Here is a 16,387-nt window from a genome sequence, read left to right on the forward strand (position 1 = left end):
CGGCGGCGGGAGGCGCTGCGCGGCCATGCAAGGCCTGGCGCGGACTCTGCGGCGGGCGGCGGCGGCCGGGCGGCCCACGGCGCCACGGCGAGGGGGCGGCGGTGGCGGGGCGCGGTCCTGGGGCTGGGGGCTGACGCTGGGGCTGGCGCTGGGGGTGAAGGTGCCGACGGCGGCGGGCTGCGGGGCTGGCGGCGGGCAGGAGGCGGAGGCGGATCCGCGGCTGCCCCCTCGGGGCTTCGGCGCCGCCATCGAGAGGAGCCGGGATCTGCTGCGGAGGGTTAAGGTGCTGAGCCGGGGGGCTGGCGGGGAGCCAGCCCTCACCTCTCAGAGGCGGGGGCTTGTGTCTCCTTCCCACACGGCGGCTGCGGGAGATTTCGGTCAAGCGTTATCTGAGGGGAACGTTTTTTGGGGGGAAAACCCCCAAAACCCGCTCTGGCGGGTGCTCCTTGGGTTCCCGCTGAGCGGTCGCAGATGGATCGCAGGGTGTCACGGGAGCTGTCTTACGGAATATATCCATGTTTTTCTTCTTAACGTAGTGTCAGCGAGGGCCGGCGGTGTTGGGGGGCTTAGGCCAGGCGGAGCCTGGTGCGGGAGCTGGTGGAAGTGGGGTGCAGTGCCGGGGCACCGGGGAACGGGGAAGGCCTTAAAGGCTGTAGGAAGGAGAGAGAGGCAAGAGGAGTGCTTAAAAAGCACGTTATAGTTGCCTTAAAAATCTAACTGCAGGTCCTTTGAAATTCTACTTGCTTATAGATGATGCAGTCTATGTGTTGCATATTAACTTAATAATGTTTTGTTTCTATGCCGTTTTCCTTACATGTCCTGATTGCTAATATAATTGCGCCATTAAATCAATTATTTTATTTAAATTGTTGTATTTTTCCCAGTTGCTGGATTAAAATGTCTGCTTTTCAAAAGCAGTATATATCAGTTCAACCCAACTAGTATTTAACAAAATTTAAATTGTAATGTGACAACAATATGCAGGTGTATTTTGTAGGATTGCTTTTGCATTTTTAGGGTTTGGGAGAAGATGTTTTTTAACTGTGAAGATCCTTCTTAATGTCTAATGTCCATTTTTTGACAGGATGAAGCAGGAATCCCAGGTATACTAGTTGGAGTTTCTGTAGATGGAAAGGAAGTCTGGTCAGAAGGTTAGTATGTGGGAGTAGTAGTTGTGCATGCTGTTTGGAAGCAATGAACGAACGATTTTGACACACCGATTGGATGTCCCATCTCCAGACAGTGGCCAGAAACAGGTGCCTGGGGAGTATGAAGTGATACTTTCATTGCTAAACTTCAATAATTTCCAGGGATCGGTAATTTACTAACTTCCTGAATGTGCTAGTATATCTCTGCAGTTATGTTTAAGAACCTTTCTTCCATTAATTTGTCAGATTGGTCTTTGAATATACTTACACTCTAGGCATACAGCTGTACAGTGGTCAGGTGGAATGGTATACACAAGGTATAAAACTGTTCTCCCCACAGGAACTTGCTTAATAGTCAAAGTAATAATGGCTCACATTTGGTCATCTGTCTGCCATTTGTGGACCGAGGTGTAGATTTTTATTGGGAAGGTGCTGAGATTTAACAGGTGTTATCCTTCCAGAAATTGGAAGTGATTTTTCTGGTTACACAGTTCAGAGAGCCCGTTAGTACTGCTCGTATCATGTAGAGATTTGCTGTTTATTTAGAAAAACATCCAACCTGTGTGTCTTTTTTCAGAAACATTTTCATAATCTGGTTTGGGTTTTTTGGACAACGTAAGTAGTAGTAGTAAATGGCAACATACTTCATAGAATTTGAAAAAAAAAATCTTTGTAAGATTGTTTCTGACTTTCTTCTGACACAGCCTGTTGTTGCATTAACTTTTGTGTATATATAACTCTGATTATAGGTTTTCATTTCTCTTTCGTCATGAGAGAAGTGAGTTGGATAGCCTCTGGTACCTTTAGTAATGTGACCTAATAAGAAAATCGTGCTAGAAACTTAATCACAAACTTTCTCAAATCAGACAGCTTTTTCTGGTCTCAAATTACCTATCCATGAAAGCAGAAGTTTTTATAAGACTTCTGCAGAATCCCTTCCTTGACATGCAGGAAAGTGCCTGAGGGAACTAGTGCCAGCGTTGTGGTTTATCACCAGGACTGCCAGATCCAGTAGCAAGACAACTATATGTGGGAGCATAGGTATGGCAGAACTTTCTGTACCCTGCTGCATATGGATACAGAGAACAACACTGCCTTGAGTAAAGCAGCTGGGAGATGGGTAACACTGCTCTAGCAGACTTCTGGCTCATTTTGTTGTCTTCCTCCCTTTTTCATGGGGGGGAAAAAAATAGGAACACTTGTAAGTTGCATGCATTCTGTGACCACAGTACTAAACCTGCTTTCTTGCTAAACTGGTGGGAGTGATTTGAGATTTGGAAGGTATTTTCACTGAGGGGTACAGCTTCTGCATTCACAAGCATCATGCAAGCACTTGAGAAGCAACTTTACATAAAATAAAGTGTCATGGGCAACTGACATATCATCTATTTTATTTCTTGTGTTTTGGCAAGGTTTTTTTTTTGCTGACTAGTTCATAACTGAGACTACAGTTTCATATAGCCAGACATGCATTACTTGCTGGCCTTGCTTGTACTGAAAACTGCAAATATGTCATTATTTCATTCCATTACTTTTTGTGCTGCAACATCAATTGCACAGTTTCTTCAAACCTAGCTCAAACTGAAGACTAGTGTGGGAACTTCATAATGCCTTATTAATTCTGATTATTGCTACGAGACTTGTGAGTTGGTCACACAGGAAAACACTGGTACGGAGGCCATTAGGCTGTCTTTTAATTGAAGTCATGCTGAGTGATGTTGAAACATAACCGGTCTGTGAAACTTTACGGCTTAGGTAATTCCTATGAGTTTGTGAGTGATTTCCATTCTCAATTTCTGTATTGATAAAATAAGACCCTTTACTGTTTCAACCATTACTTCAGAATGGTAAAAGGAGTATTTATGACTGTTGGTCTGTTATTTTACAGTCTAGATATTGGTCTCTCTTGTTTTTCTAGATTGAATATTTGACCTCAGGAGTGTAAATTTTGACTTAATCTTCAATTTCATTTATCATTAGATTTGTTTTTTAGCCTTAATCAGTAACTTGGGATGCCATTGGCCAAGACAATGGGCTTTGATTAACTGTTCCTACTACATTAAAATGTTATTAACTTAGTTGAAGCAGGAGCAGGGATAATCCAATGCTTCACGTCCCAGCTTAGCTAGAGGAAAAACATTTTAAAGAGCCAGAAAATCAAGTTAATTGCACATAATTAATTCAGCATGTCTCTTTGCAAAATATTTACCACAGTTTTTTTAATTTTCTTAAAGGTTTGGGTTATGCTGACATAGAGAATCGCGTAGTATGTAAGCCAGAGACGATCATGCGAATTGCTAGTATTAGCAAGTGTCTTACAATGATGGCTGTTGCTAAATTGTGGGAAGAGGGGAAACTGGATTTAGATGCCCCGGTGCAGAAATATGTCCCTGAATTTCCAGAAAAAGTGTACGAGGGTGAAAAGGTATGTAGTTGTTTACTGGTAACACTTTTTTGGATTTTTGTTCCTGTCATTGCATAGCCATGTGTGTACAGGTGCCTGTATCTGGACCTATTCCTGTAAAACATCACAGATCATTTAGACAAGTATTGTTATTTGTTGCTCGAAAAATCAATGCTGGAAATTTGGATCTTTTTATATCAGAGTTTTATATCAAGTGTGTAGTGTGTGCATACATGTGTATATATTTTAAGTAGGTTTAATACATGATATATAAAAGGTCTTATATCTTTGTTCCTTGTCATGTTGAATTTTACTTTTCTCGTGATCTAGTGTGCATCAGATCTTTAGTGAAAGAGCTCACATTTAAATATTGTCCTTTCTACCTAGGTCGCTATTACTACCAGACAGTTAGTTTCACACTTAAGTGGGATTCGTCACTATGAAAAAGATATTACAAAAGTAAAGGAAGAAAAGGAAAAGGCAAACAGAGCATTTAAACTAACAAAACCCTATCAGGATAAAGAACAAAAAGAAAAAGAAGGCAAAGGGATTGAAAAGATGGATTCTGTCAAACCAAGGGAAGAACATGAAGGTGAGGTAAAAAGCCTAAATTTAAAACCTGGCAGGAGAGACAAGGAATTTGAGCAAGAGGAGTATTATTTGAAGGAAAAATTTGAAAGCGTGGTTGAATCACTGAAGATATTTAAAAATGATCCTTTATTCTTTAAACCAGGTGAGTTTCTATTAATTTAGACCAAAATGTGCTCTTCTAGTGAAATTTTTGTTTCAAATTGATTTACGTGCAGCAAGGAAAGTAGAGCCCAGTAAAGAGTGTTTGTGTGGGTATTTGTTTTGTTCTACTTTCCTCCCCCGCTTTTTGTCTTCTTGTGCCCCTTGAAAAGCTCAATGGAGAAGTATTTGGGCTGTTCTGTACAAACCATCTGGTTATGTAATTGTCTTAAAACTGATGTAACTTTTGAAGACTGAACTGATCAGGATTTTATCAGTTCAATTTTATATAACAGTGTTGTACAGATATCTCTACCAATCTATTGACTTTAAAGAATTATGCTTATATAGATACCTTCTAATGCTGTATCTGCACCATAATCCACCAGGTTCAAAATGTGATGTAACCAAGACTTAAAGTAATACAAAGAGTCCCAGGTAATGCAGGGGAGAAGAGAAAGTTGGACTCAGGTTGAAATAAGACTTTTTGTCCATGAGCTCTAGGTAGTGCAATATGTGCTATGAAACATACCAGTTACTGAATTTATAAATGCTAAAGCAGATTATGATTTTGGTAACAAATCTGTGTCTACAAAGTATTTTGTAAGCAGATACGAACCTGCTGTATTCATGCTCTGGGCCTTCCAGATACAAACCAAAAGCAAAATTTTTAGTTAAAAGAATTCTACAGAAAGACCATAGAATCACAGAATTGTTGAGGTTATTTATTCTTGGAATTCTTTAAATTAATTCTGGAGAGGACTTTGAGGAGCTTCATGTCTAAGTTCTATATGAGTTAGGTTAACAGGCAAATGATGCACATTGCTAATAGAGAGTAAATAACGTGCATTTAAGGGGGAAAAGGGTAGGAAGGGAGAGAAGTTAATGACATAGTCTTGTAATGTTCTAGGAACCATTTCAAGTAAGCGATGTCTCAACTGGAGGCAGTTCAGCATGTTCCATGAGAGGTGTTAGCACAAGAATGAGATTTTTTTAAAAAAGAAACATTGTTTTATAAATTATCTTAAATAATATGCATGTTAGTGCTCATATAATCTTTCAGGATATTCTAGAACTAGAAAACTAGAACTAGAAACACTGATAAAAGTGATCAAGATTTTTGCCAACCTTGAGCGAGTACTACCCTTCTCATTCCATCTCTAGCATATAGACACACAAACAAGTCACGGTAGGTGAGCATCTTTTAAGAAGTAATGGTATGGTTGCTTCAGCTTTCCAAATCTAGACTTTCTTGTTAGAACTGGTACAGTAAACCTTGTGGAAAGGATGTTAAATGTCAGTCTTCACATCTTGGCTTGAAACCTGGCTGTACATAGAGATCCCTGAAAATTTTTTAGCGCTGTTCTCAGAGCTATCTGCACTTAGGAAGCATCTGTGTCTGCTGCAGAACAGAAATTCCTAGGGCCCAGTATCATAAGCTTGTGATGCACATCATATTAAAATGGGGATAGAGGGGGGAGTCCTTTAATTGATTATTCATTGCTATATATAGTTTTATTTGCACATGTGATTACTTATATTTTATTCTTCAGATTCCATTTAAGCCTCACGTGTCTAACTTTTTTTCTTCCCCCCTTCTTTCTTGTGTTTTTTCAAGGTAGTCAGTTCTTGTATTCAACTTATGGCTTTACTCTTTTAAGTGCCGTTGTGGAGAGAGCTTCGGGACAAAAATTTACAGATTATATGCTAAAAATGTTTCGTGATTTGGATATGCTATCGACTGTACTAGATGACAATGAAGCAATGATCTATAACAGAGCAAGGTAAACTTGGTGCCTCAAATTAGAACATACTGACATGTTGTGGTTTGTTTAATGGTCTGGTTATACTATATTTCACTGATGTGAAAATGTTTAAAAATTCATGTTCTAGATCTTCTAGAGGTGTAAGCCAAGCATTTTAGTGTCATAACAGGTTTTATTGTGATCAAAAGAACTGACTGTAGGGACACTGAGAAAATTGAGTCACTAGCAGAGCTGATGGTGATGATGGACCATTTAGCTCTCTTCCTTTGCGCCAACTTCTGATTTTCGGCATTATGGCTTTCAGAAGTTCCCTAAAAGTTTTCCAGTATAAGTGCAGAGTAGATAGGGAATGGATCTCTGTACCGTTTGATAGTAGGCTTGCCCTGCCTGCATGCCCCCCCCCCCCCCCCCTTTTTTTTTCTTTATGGTTCCTTTTCACAGCTCTCCAAGTAGTACATGGACCTTTTGTGGTCTAAAGGCCAAAGGTTGAAATTCATCAGATTATATACTTACTCAACATAAATTTCATGCAACATATGAAAAGGAATCCAGTCATGATTGGACTGCTTCTTTCAAAAGCTTAATGCAGTCTGCACTCCTGCTGTGTTGTTCCCGATAGTTCATTCTGCAATTCTGATTGGTAGTTTCTAATTTGTATTTTAATAATAGGTTTTGCAAGACTTTCATGCTTCTCACTTTCTTGGTAGTTCCAGAATATTCAGTTGTCATAGTATATGGCAACTGAAATGGGGCACTGGGGGTAAATCAATCATAAATGGAAACTGCTGTCTCAGAGCAGTCACCTAAGACTTCAGTGAAATTTCAGCTCAGTGCCTGTTAATCATAGGGTAGTAGTAGGATTCCTCTTTCTTAAAACACTTTAGATCTAGTACGGCAATTCAAGAAAAATCTGGTGCTAGCTGATCTATAGATTTCTGTCACATTTGTATATTGCCTTTACTCTTAGTATATCTGAAGAATAAGTAGAATGATTAGTACTTTTATTGAAACTAAGCTTCAAACCTCAGAAGTCACCTTAATTTTTGTTTTCCCGTCTGAAATTCTTGTTGATTTTTCTGCAAGAAATATACTTAAAAAACCAGATTTTTAAAAATTCCAATGTTTCATGAGAACAAGCTAATGCGTGCTCAGTTTGCTCTTCTAATGTATGGCAGCCTAAAATAGTTGTGCATAGTATCTGAGAATGACAAGTTGAATTTTCTTGAATTCTAGGTGTTATGTTTACAACAAAAAGGGACGGCTGGTAAACGCACCGTACGTGGACAACTCTTACAAGTGGGCTGGTGGTGGCTTTGTGTCATCAGTAGGTGATCTTCTGAAATTTGGAAATGCCTTGTTATACAGTTATCAAGCTGGACGATTTAAAAGCTCTGATGGCAAACTTCTTCCTGGGTACCTCAAACCAGACACAGTTGCAATGATGTGGACCCCAGTGCCAAAAACGGAAGTATCGTGGGACAGGGATGGTAAATACGCAATGGCTTGGGCTGTAGTAGAGAAAAAACAACAATATGGCTGTTGCAGACAGCAGAGACACTATGCATCTCATACAGGTGGTGCAGTGGGGGCAAGTAGTGTCCTCCTAATTCTTCCTGAAGAGCAGGACTCTGAAGCTATAGATACTGGACTAGTGGCACCACCTAGAGGAGTAATTGTTAGTATTATCTGTAATATGCAGTCAGTATCACTCAACAGCACTGCCTTAAAGATTGCAAGAGAATTTGATAAAGAAAAACGGGCACAATATATAGATTAAAAAAAAAGATACATGTAACTAAACTCACTGTACTGAAACATGAAAAACAAATGGAGAAGGGTGTAATTGGAGGCTAAGATCACTAAGAACATGTGAACAAAAAGCATCAAAAATTCACTTATTAACTTCTGCTAGTGGTGCTAAACTTACGTGTAACTGGAATTCATCCCTCAGGGAAGTCCGTAACTTACAGGAAAGGAGAATGTAACAGTCAAATTTGACTTCCTGTAGTACGTGTGTAAATTATATTAGCTGGGTTTTTTTCTCATCCAGTCAAGCACTTGGCCAAGATTAAAAAAAATAACATTGTTTTCTTGCACTGAGAAGTATAACAACAGAATTATTTACCTTAAATATTAAATTTTTGAAAAATGTTACATCTTGACTTGAGCACACAAAGACATAATTCGTTATTCTCACAGTTCCAGTCTGCCAAAACTGTTCGGTATTACTTTTTAAAGAAAAATAATTTTGTTGATTTTTATATTTTCACATAGTGCTTTTCTTATTTGCTTAAAAAGCAAAAAAAAAAAACAAACAAAAAAAACCCAAACCAACAAAACCCAAATCTTGAAGCTACCTCCAGAATGCAGATTTATACTGGAAGTATGTTTTTGTCAGAGCTGTGGATTGTTAATTATTAGAAAGAATGAAGCTAAAGTAATGTAAGTACAATTCTTTTTGTTATTTAGATGTCCTCTCTTCCATTTTTATTGGACACAGAGAATGTGTGAAACTAGTTCACTGTGAAATAAGGGTATTATTTCCGCAGTTGTACGTGCCTGAACAGCACAACACGGTGAGCTGTCAAACTGTCTCATTGGTTTTGAGAGATACACGTGCTAACTTTGGTAGACAGAAATGGCGCTGTATTCTGTAATGTGCATATTGCTTTAGATACAGGATATATGAACTCAATGCAGTAACGTTTAAAGCCCGTTCTTGAAGCCAGCAGCAGAAGTCTTGCAGACTTTTGAGAGGTTATTTTGAAAACTATCCTTTTTTCCATTTGGAGACCTGCCTCAAGGAGTTAGTTTTGCACAAGGTTGAACAAGAAATTGTGATAAGAGTTCCAAAGAAGCATTTTCTAATCTTCAGTTTTACTATAAGAATACATTAACATCTGAATTTGCTGATTTTGTATATTCCATAATGGCACGGAAGATCTCTATGATTGCCAAGTTTTAACCCCAGCCCACTTCCTGTGCAGTTACATCAGACAGTATTTCCAGGCTGAGGCAGAACAAAATACCGTTCAGCAAAGGTTTGAATACTTGTATCCCTGCACTCTTTAGCAGCTCTGCTTCTCTGAATTTAAGGAGCAAGATGTCTTGTATCACAGCTAGCAGAAGATAGTCTTACCTGCCTCTTTCCCAAGTTAGTGCTTTTAGTATTAACTTCATAGTTGTTACCTGCCCTGTGATGAAACAACATCCTATCATGTCTGTTACCAGTTTGCCTATAATAACACTTATTACCTAAGAGTGACAAACCAGAAAATTTCATGTTTTGAGGTGTCGGTATTTTACCTACATTTTTAATTGACGCTAGCAGGACTGGTTTAGTACTCGTCATAATTATAACCATTCTTGTGCCTTAAAACAGTAAAAGCTCACACCTAAACTATTTGCTTAGGTTTTCAAGCCCACTCACCAAAACCTCACTTTTTAAAATAATTAATAATGGGCTGTCTTTATCGCAGTAATAGCAAATCAGTAGAGACAACAGAGAGAACCTTTCTGAACAAACTTTGATTTGGTCAGGAAATAAATTACCTACTCTTCCACTGAAGTCTTTGATATTGTTTGACAGTTCCAATACTAAAGTACTGGAGGTGAGTGTCTTCTACAATAGCAGCAATTTTTTTTCCATTCTTGAGCACCTGCTATCTGGGTAAACATGCAGCAGCAGAAGTCATTGCCTGTTTTACACAGGTAACAAGAGTAATTAGTTCTGAGTTGTTTTCATGTTGAAGAATACATGAATAACAATAGACCAAATACAGTGTTTTAAACATAGAAAATGTGAAAAGTAACACTTATTTTAGGATTTATAACATACTTTTCTTGTATGACGCATGTTTTACAAACAGTATTTATTCCTGAAAACCATTTTGCATACTTGAGACAAAGCAGGCTTCACTCACTGACCATTGTGTTTGGATTTAGGCAAAGAGAGAGAATGTAGAAGGTATAGGTTTACCATTATGCTTGTCTGCATATGACCAAACACTAATAAATGTAAATAATTGTAGTATGTGTGAAAGTGAATAATGAAGTGCCTAAGGCATTTCTTAACACCAAGATATTAATGATAGTGTCTCACTCCCCTCATAGAATGTTTAGTCACCAACTTTTTATGTGCATACCATGTTATTTATACTGTATCTTCTGTAACTTCAGGCTTTATAAACACCAAAACAACCCAACCACTCTGTCACATGGACAGTATTGAAGATGCTATGATATCTAAATTTCATCTTCCAGTACATGGAACAAAATGGGTCACTGACTTTCTCTGATTTGATATTCACTTAATCATGAGTTCTTATCTTTTAGGGTGGAAGAAGAGAAGGCAGAGAAATTAGTCTGGCCTCACCTGAATACACGTGGTCACAACTGAATTAATATTGCTACTTTGATCTTTGTTCTGAAACAAGTTATTTGATGGACTGGCATTAAGTGTGGGAAACTGTCTTGTCAATTAAGAGCAGCTTTCATGATAAACTTGCTCTTAAATCAACCTTTATTGTGAAAACACAGTATGGCACGGACATAAAAACTGTACTTTTCTTAAAAGACTTGTATACTAAATTGGTGTGTCTATTTTTGTTTTGAACACCTGCTTTTTGCATATGGTAATTTTAAGCGTTCACTGTTTGAATTAACTGAAATAAAGCTTGTAAATGCAACAAACTGTAATTTCAGGTTTGGGGTTTTTTTTCTTGACAAACATTTAAAAGTCATAAAAAGAATACAGGTTAAATAGAAATTCCCAACAGTAATTAACTCACCAAGACACCTGATACTTTGAAAGACATTGATACATAACTGAAGATATTGTTGAGCAAAATTACTTGTAAGACTGAATGTTTTCTCATGGTTTAAAAAAAAAAAAATCCACTTTTTAACAGCCAATTAGAAAAGGATGGCTTTTAAAAGCCAAACAAAAGCCCTGCTTTCTCATTGCAAAAAAAGTAAGTATTACTGAAAACATGCATGCTTTTGCTGTACTTGCTTTTTAAAAACTGGATACCATTTACAGCTGTTAATATAGTTTGCTGACTTAGGGTTGCTTATGTACCATATGCCTTCTCTATACTGAATGCTTTCAGTGTTTTCCAAGGGACTTTTTTTTTTTTTTATAGAAATGTCAGTATAGAGTATCAAATGGAGTTTTGAGACCAGAGTAGAGGGAGGAAAAAAACCATGCATTCCAGAAGAACAACTGACATCAGTGAGTAACTTTATATTTTTATTTATCACTACATTATTCAACATGGTAAAGGGACTAAAGCAATGTTGAAAGCAAATGAGCAGTATTAAATCTGTCTAGATTTTGCAGTCCTTACAGTTAGGGTAGCTGCAGTAGTAAGGAATACAAAATACATTCTTATAGCAGTTGCTGTCACTATATGCATTACACTTCTGTAGCTGGTGAGTAACAAGGGGAAGAACACAGCCAGTCCAAGGTTTTTACATTAAATGACACCACTCAATTAACAAGGCAGTTTAAAGTAAAATTATAAAGATAAAGCTCAGCTGCCTGCAAACTTGCAGGAGAAACTTGTACTTCGTTTATTGAAAAAGAGATTGCAGCTCGTTAGTCACCAGTAGCACATAATTTTTACAAAATTAATTGTAATTACATATTGTATTAACAGGCATTTTTAAATGGGTAAGGCTTTCAGGAACACAGATCCAGAACCACATGCTGAAGTGTTCAGTGTTGCTTTCTTCTAAATGAACAGCCTGTAAAGAAATCACATGATTATAGATATGAATAGTCCTTAAATTGTTAGACTGCCTTGGAAATTGCCCACCCAACTTAAGGAGAAAAACCCATGCAATAAATGTAAATTTCATCTACCACAAGAGGTGAAAATGTAGCACTTTGAGTCTTCTCTAACTCAACCAGAATAACATGGCTGTCATACAAGATTTACTATTTCTTTCCTCCAGATGTTTTAAAAATTCGGTCTACTGCTCAATCCTTTAGTGATACAAAGCCCAGACTGAAACAGCTGCTAGGAGTGTTGATACTTTTTCAGTTACTCAACAGCCTTACTTCAGGTGTTCTGTCCTCACATAAACTACATCCCATACAGTAGCATATTGTATAAGCACTAATATGTGTCATTTGCATATCTTATTTACGTTTTGTCCTGAATTTACATTAATAAAATCTGAATTTGGTTTTTAATTCTTTTTTAAACCCTCAAGTGTTTCCAACGTTTTTCACAAACCCCAGACACTGTTGTGTTTCAAGATACTGGTGCTACGCCAGTTATCTGTATATAATTACCATTAGTTATTTGTTCCCTTATAATTTATACAAAACAAATTTTGATTAAGTAACATGAGCCAGAGAACTGCTTTGCTTTACTACTGTTTAAAAACAAACAGGCAAGCCACCGCTGACTAGGAGTGGCACAGAATCTCTTTAGCCTGGCAAAAGCACCCTACTCCTTTAAAGGTCTAAACTTAGCTCAGAATCAAATAGGCAGTATTTATTACAGATAGGCTAAAGAAAACAACAAGTCAAAGCACCTAAAATCAAGTGTGTGTGGTCAAGATGTAGCTTAGCTTACCTGCCTGGCATATTTGTATAGCCATTTAAAAACAAGAATATGAACAAAAAATGCAATTCAGGGCCCATTGACACTGCTTTTACTAGCCAACTCTAAGCAATTTGTAAAACAAGCATTCCAACAGTTTTCAAAATCAAAGCTAAGATATTTGCAGGCTATAAATACATAGATGCCTTTATCTAAATGGAATATTTAGACTGCTAAACATTGCCCCTTACCTTCTGTGAGCCTGGCTTTCCCCCCAGTAGGCTGACACAGGACAGTTGAGCACCCTACACACAGAACAACTGTCTGAGCATGGCTGAATACAGTGGTTATCTTGTAACATCCTGGAAAACAGCATTATTAAGCTTTCCATTGAGTATTTCTAGCATTACTTTTTTTAGTTGTCTGTGTAATTGAATCAGATCCTCTAAATACACTTGTCCAAAAATGGATCTCTAGCTCATTACACAGCATACCAAGTAAGACAAAGCAAAACACTGTAACTGTGGTCTGAAGTACTTGCTTTTACTAACATGCATATGAAAGCAAGTTAGTTAACTGAAACTATTATGACTCCCCATATGAAAATCAGCACAGCCTGATGGCTGCCAAGAAATCATTCTCATAAATGGCTTAGACAAAGGGATTTTCACTGCTTTCATTCTTTTCCTTGTAAAGTATTTTTAATTAGTCAAGAGGAATTTTTGAAGAGAGAAAACTTGTGAAAGACTTAATCTAGATGTGGATATAGGAACTAGGCAACTAGATAAAAGTGAGCATAGATTCCATTTTCAGCATGTGTGGACCAGAAAGATAAGATAGAATGTTCGTTGTGAGGATGGTCCTCAGAAAGCTCTCTCACAAGAGAACTGGTTGGTAAAGAGAACTCCTGTTAGACGGAATAACAGTTTTCTGCTTTGTTTAAATCACAAATAGTAACTGCACAAATCTTTGTTTGCAAAAAACTGCCAGCAGCTAAAATGTAACCATAGCAAATGTTGTTTTCCCCCATGAATGTGAACTTCTACACTGATGAGTTTTTCATTTTGTGGATTTTGCAGGGAAAGGAGCCCAATCCATTTCAGTAACTAGGCAGCAACTTCCAACGCTGAACCATGCATAAAGCCATCTGATCTTTTCAGCGCCTCATGCTTAGGACCTTCTCATTATTGAAGCTCTCCTGCTTTGTTCTATATATCCCTCAAACTCAGTAACCAATTAATCCAACACTAATGAAGATAGCCAATGACCTATGGGCCTATGTTCACATTAACTGTATCTTAGTATATGCATGCATGGACACTGGTTTGAAGAAAATAAAAAAAAAAACCACTGGCTTAGCCTTCAGCCATGTTTTTTTTAAAGTAACCATACTCTACTTTCAGTTTTAATTAATTTACCTCACTTTCAGATGGGGGAAAATGTCTCAGAGCTTCTTAGAAATCTAAGCTACTAAGAAGGAATAACATAACAAGAAAACCCAAATACAGCAACCATTCCCTGCTTCTAGTCAGGATAATTGCTATTGTAAGTAAGCCTGTGCATTTTCTTACTGCTATGATCTTCTTATAGGGCAGTAGTTTCTAGGAGATAAGTTACCACACTTGACAATTTCTGTGCCTCGATGCAGATGTAGCTGTGCTGATTGAAGAAGCTGTTCACTGGTAGAGCATGCTCCTGTAATTGTGCTAGAAAATCCCATGTTTTAGTTTATAAAAGAGAAGTTGGTGCTGAAACATCTGTATGACCAAAGTAATGGAAAAATCTGTGAAAAGCGGACACAGGCAACACCTTAAATATAACTCCTTTATATGTGAGCTAAACAGCAACACGTGAAAAAGGCAGTTGTTCATGTTTTACTGTCTTAAGTCCCAGCATGCATGCATATATCCTTGTGAAATTTTTTCTGGTTGTTCTTCTGGAATTAACCGACTTACAAAAGGGGGAAAACAATGTTGTCTTCTAATTGAAAGTGATGCCATGGATACTTTAAGGCATCCATTTCATCTCACTTCTCATATGTGCACTTCTGGGGGTTTGTTTTTTTTCCCCTACTTGCCAGGATTTCATAAAGGAAAAAAAGTCTCATGCCAGACCTCCAGAAAAGAAAACAAAAAGCCTATTGTTTAACTTTTGAAAAAGGTTGAAAACACTTTTATTGTTAAAAATACCCAAACCAATACACATTTTTTCCCTACAGAACAGATAAAAGACATTTAGATTTTAAAAAAAAAAAAAAACAACAAAACCACAAAATCAGACCTTTTATGAAGCAGACCCTCATAAAAGATTCATTCTGTTCCTTCTGTAAGATGCATTTTAAGTATTTACCTGGACATTTCACATCCATAAAATAGGAGTTTGGGCTCTGCACGAGTCGCTTCTTTTTGTGCTTTCTCTTCTCATCCTCCAGGGAGGGATGCACTAGGTCTTTAGCCAGCTGCGTAGGACGAGGAAAAAGGCACTGCGTGTTAAAGAGCGCTCGCTCTCGGCGGGCAAAGCGGGTGCCGCCAAGCCGCCCGCAGCCTGCGCCCGCGCAGGGCCGCGGCGCTGGAGCCAGCCTCCGGCGGGGTGAGGCTGGCGGGGGCGGCGAGACCCCCACCTCCGGCCACGCTACACCGGCAGCGTGCCCGGGAGGCGCAGGCCGCGGGAAACCTGAGCGCCAGCCGCCGCCGCCCCCTCCTCCAGCGGCAGCTCGTCCGCCCATCCCCGCCGGGCACGAGACGCGGCGCCCCCAGGTCCCTCCGGGGGCGGCGGCCGCAGGCGGGCGCGCCCCGCCCCGCCCCGCCCCGCCCCCTCCGCCCGGCCCGGCCTCGCTCAGCTCCGATCCCCCCGCCGCCCCGAAGGCCGCGGTGCCGGGACGGCTCCCCTCACGCCGTGCCCCCGCACGGGAGGAGGCCCGAGGGCAGGCCGGCAGCGGCCCCCCCGGGGAGGGACTTTAGGCCACCGACCCAGTCCCTGCCCCGCCGAAAGGCCCGGCCGCCACTGGTAAACAACTCACAGGCATGTCTGCCGCGGACCTGCCGGCCCCGCGCTGCGCCGCCAGCCCGCCCCTTCCCCGCCCGCTTCCGCCGGGAGGAGGGGCTTGGGGCGGGGGCGGCGGCTAGCCGGCGGGACACCCGGACGCTCGGGCCGGAGGCTGCTGCGGCGCCGCTGGCGGTGTCTCACGGGCCGCCAGAAACCGGGCGGGAGCCCCATCCTCATCGCCACCTTCTTTGCGGTACTTGCAAAAATGCCATCGTACCTTTTCCTCGCATGTCGCTTCATTTGTTTAGCTCTAGCTGATGAGGAAATTGGTGCGGAGAGCATGTGTGCCTTCAGTCACCTTCCTGGAGACGGTTTCTGCACGAGCCGGCAGCGACGCGTCTGCTGCTTTCTCATAGACAAAATGGCACTTACAGGAACAAGCAGCGTGAGACCTTTTATAATGGCCGGTACAGTGTTTATGGTAGGGCAGCACCACGATACAGTCTCTCACGGGCATTCCAAAACTGATTAAGCACAGAGAAAGACAGAGTCTTAATATGATTGCAGTTCTCGTTTCAGAAAACCTGTTCATTTTTCCCTCTAACAGATTAATACACATCACAGGTATTTTCAGGTAATAAATGGAATCTAGAAGACCCATCTGCTTTTACATCAGGTGCTGACTAAATTGTCCCTCATATGTCATTTCATACTAAATGGCACATTACGTGAAGCCATACCTATGTGCATATTCTTTTGCGGTTTCCCACCCCAGTCTGAAAGAAAAATGCAGAAGAATTT

The 16,387-nt window shown here is 39.9% G+C and overlaps 2 protein-coding genes across 3 annotated transcripts; one reads left to right on the forward strand and one right to left on the reverse strand.

The window, feature by feature from the left end:
• Window positions 1-10,741, forward strand: LACTB (lactamase beta). Its single transcript, XM_064456688.1, has 6 exons — window positions 1-283; window positions 1,085-1,151; window positions 3,383-3,573; window positions 3,940-4,285; window positions 5,900-6,065; window positions 7,281-10,741. Exons 1-6 carry the CDS (start codon window positions 26-28, stop codon window positions 7,822-7,824), a joined length of 1,572 nt encoding a protein of 523 aa, XP_064312758.1. The 5' UTR covers window positions 1-25; the 3' UTR covers window positions 7,825-10,741.
• Window positions 10,742-11,285: 544 nt separating this feature from the next.
• RPS27L (ribosomal protein S27 like) lies at window positions 11,286-15,715 on the reverse strand. Of its 2 annotated transcripts, XM_064456700.1 has the most exons (4): window positions 15,621-15,715; window positions 14,951-15,059; window positions 12,853-12,963; window positions 11,286-11,795 (listed from the first exon to the last, which is right to left on the reverse strand). In XM_064456700.1, the coding sequence occupies exons 1-4, from the start codon at window positions 15,624-15,626 to the stop codon at window positions 11,767-11,769; spliced, it is 255 nt and encodes an 84-aa protein (XP_064312770.1). In that variant the 5' UTR covers window positions 15,627-15,715; the 3' UTR covers window positions 11,286-11,766. The 2 variants fall into 2 exon arrangements, with proteins under 2 accessions (XP_064312770.1, XP_009503188.2); XM_009504893.2 differs by lacking the exon at window positions 15,621-15,715 and having other exon boundaries at window positions 14,951-15,341.
• Window positions 15,716-16,387: the final 672 nt, after the last annotated feature.

Source organism: Phalacrocorax carbo, chromosome 7, assembly GCF_963921805.1.
Source record: "Phalacrocorax carbo chromosome 7, bPhaCar2.1, whole genome shotgun sequence".
NCBI lineage: Eukaryota > Metazoa > Chordata > Aves > Suliformes > Phalacrocoracidae > Phalacrocorax > Phalacrocorax carbo.

Excerpts from the sequence above, each read along its gene's own strand:
- LACTB (XM_064456688.1), top strand. The coding sequence starts at position 26 with ATGCAAGGCCTGGCGCGGACTCTGCGGCGGGCGGCGGCGGCCGGGCGG. Across the intron at positions 284-1,084 it reads ATCTGCTGCGGAGGGTTAAG|GATGAAGCAGGAATCCCAGG; the intron begins GTGCTGAGCCGG and ends ATTTTTTGACAG. Across the intron at positions 1,152-3,382 it reads AAAGGAAGTCTGGTCAGAAG|GTTTGGGTTATGCTGACATA; the intron begins GTTAGTATGTGG and ends ATTTTCTTAAAG.
- RPS27L (XM_009504893.2), bottom strand. The coding sequence starts at position 15,326 with ATGGGCGGACGAGCTGCCGCTGGAGGAGGGGGCGGCGGCGGCTGGCGC. Across the intron at positions 12,964-14,950 it reads TATGGATGTGAAATGTCCAG|GATGTTACAAGATAACCACT; the intron begins GTAAATACTTAA and ends GCTGTTTTCCAG. Across the intron at positions 11,796-12,852 it reads GAAAGCCAGGCTCACAGAAG|GCTGTTCATTTAGAAGAAAG; the intron begins GTAAGGGGCAAT and ends ATTTCTTTACAG.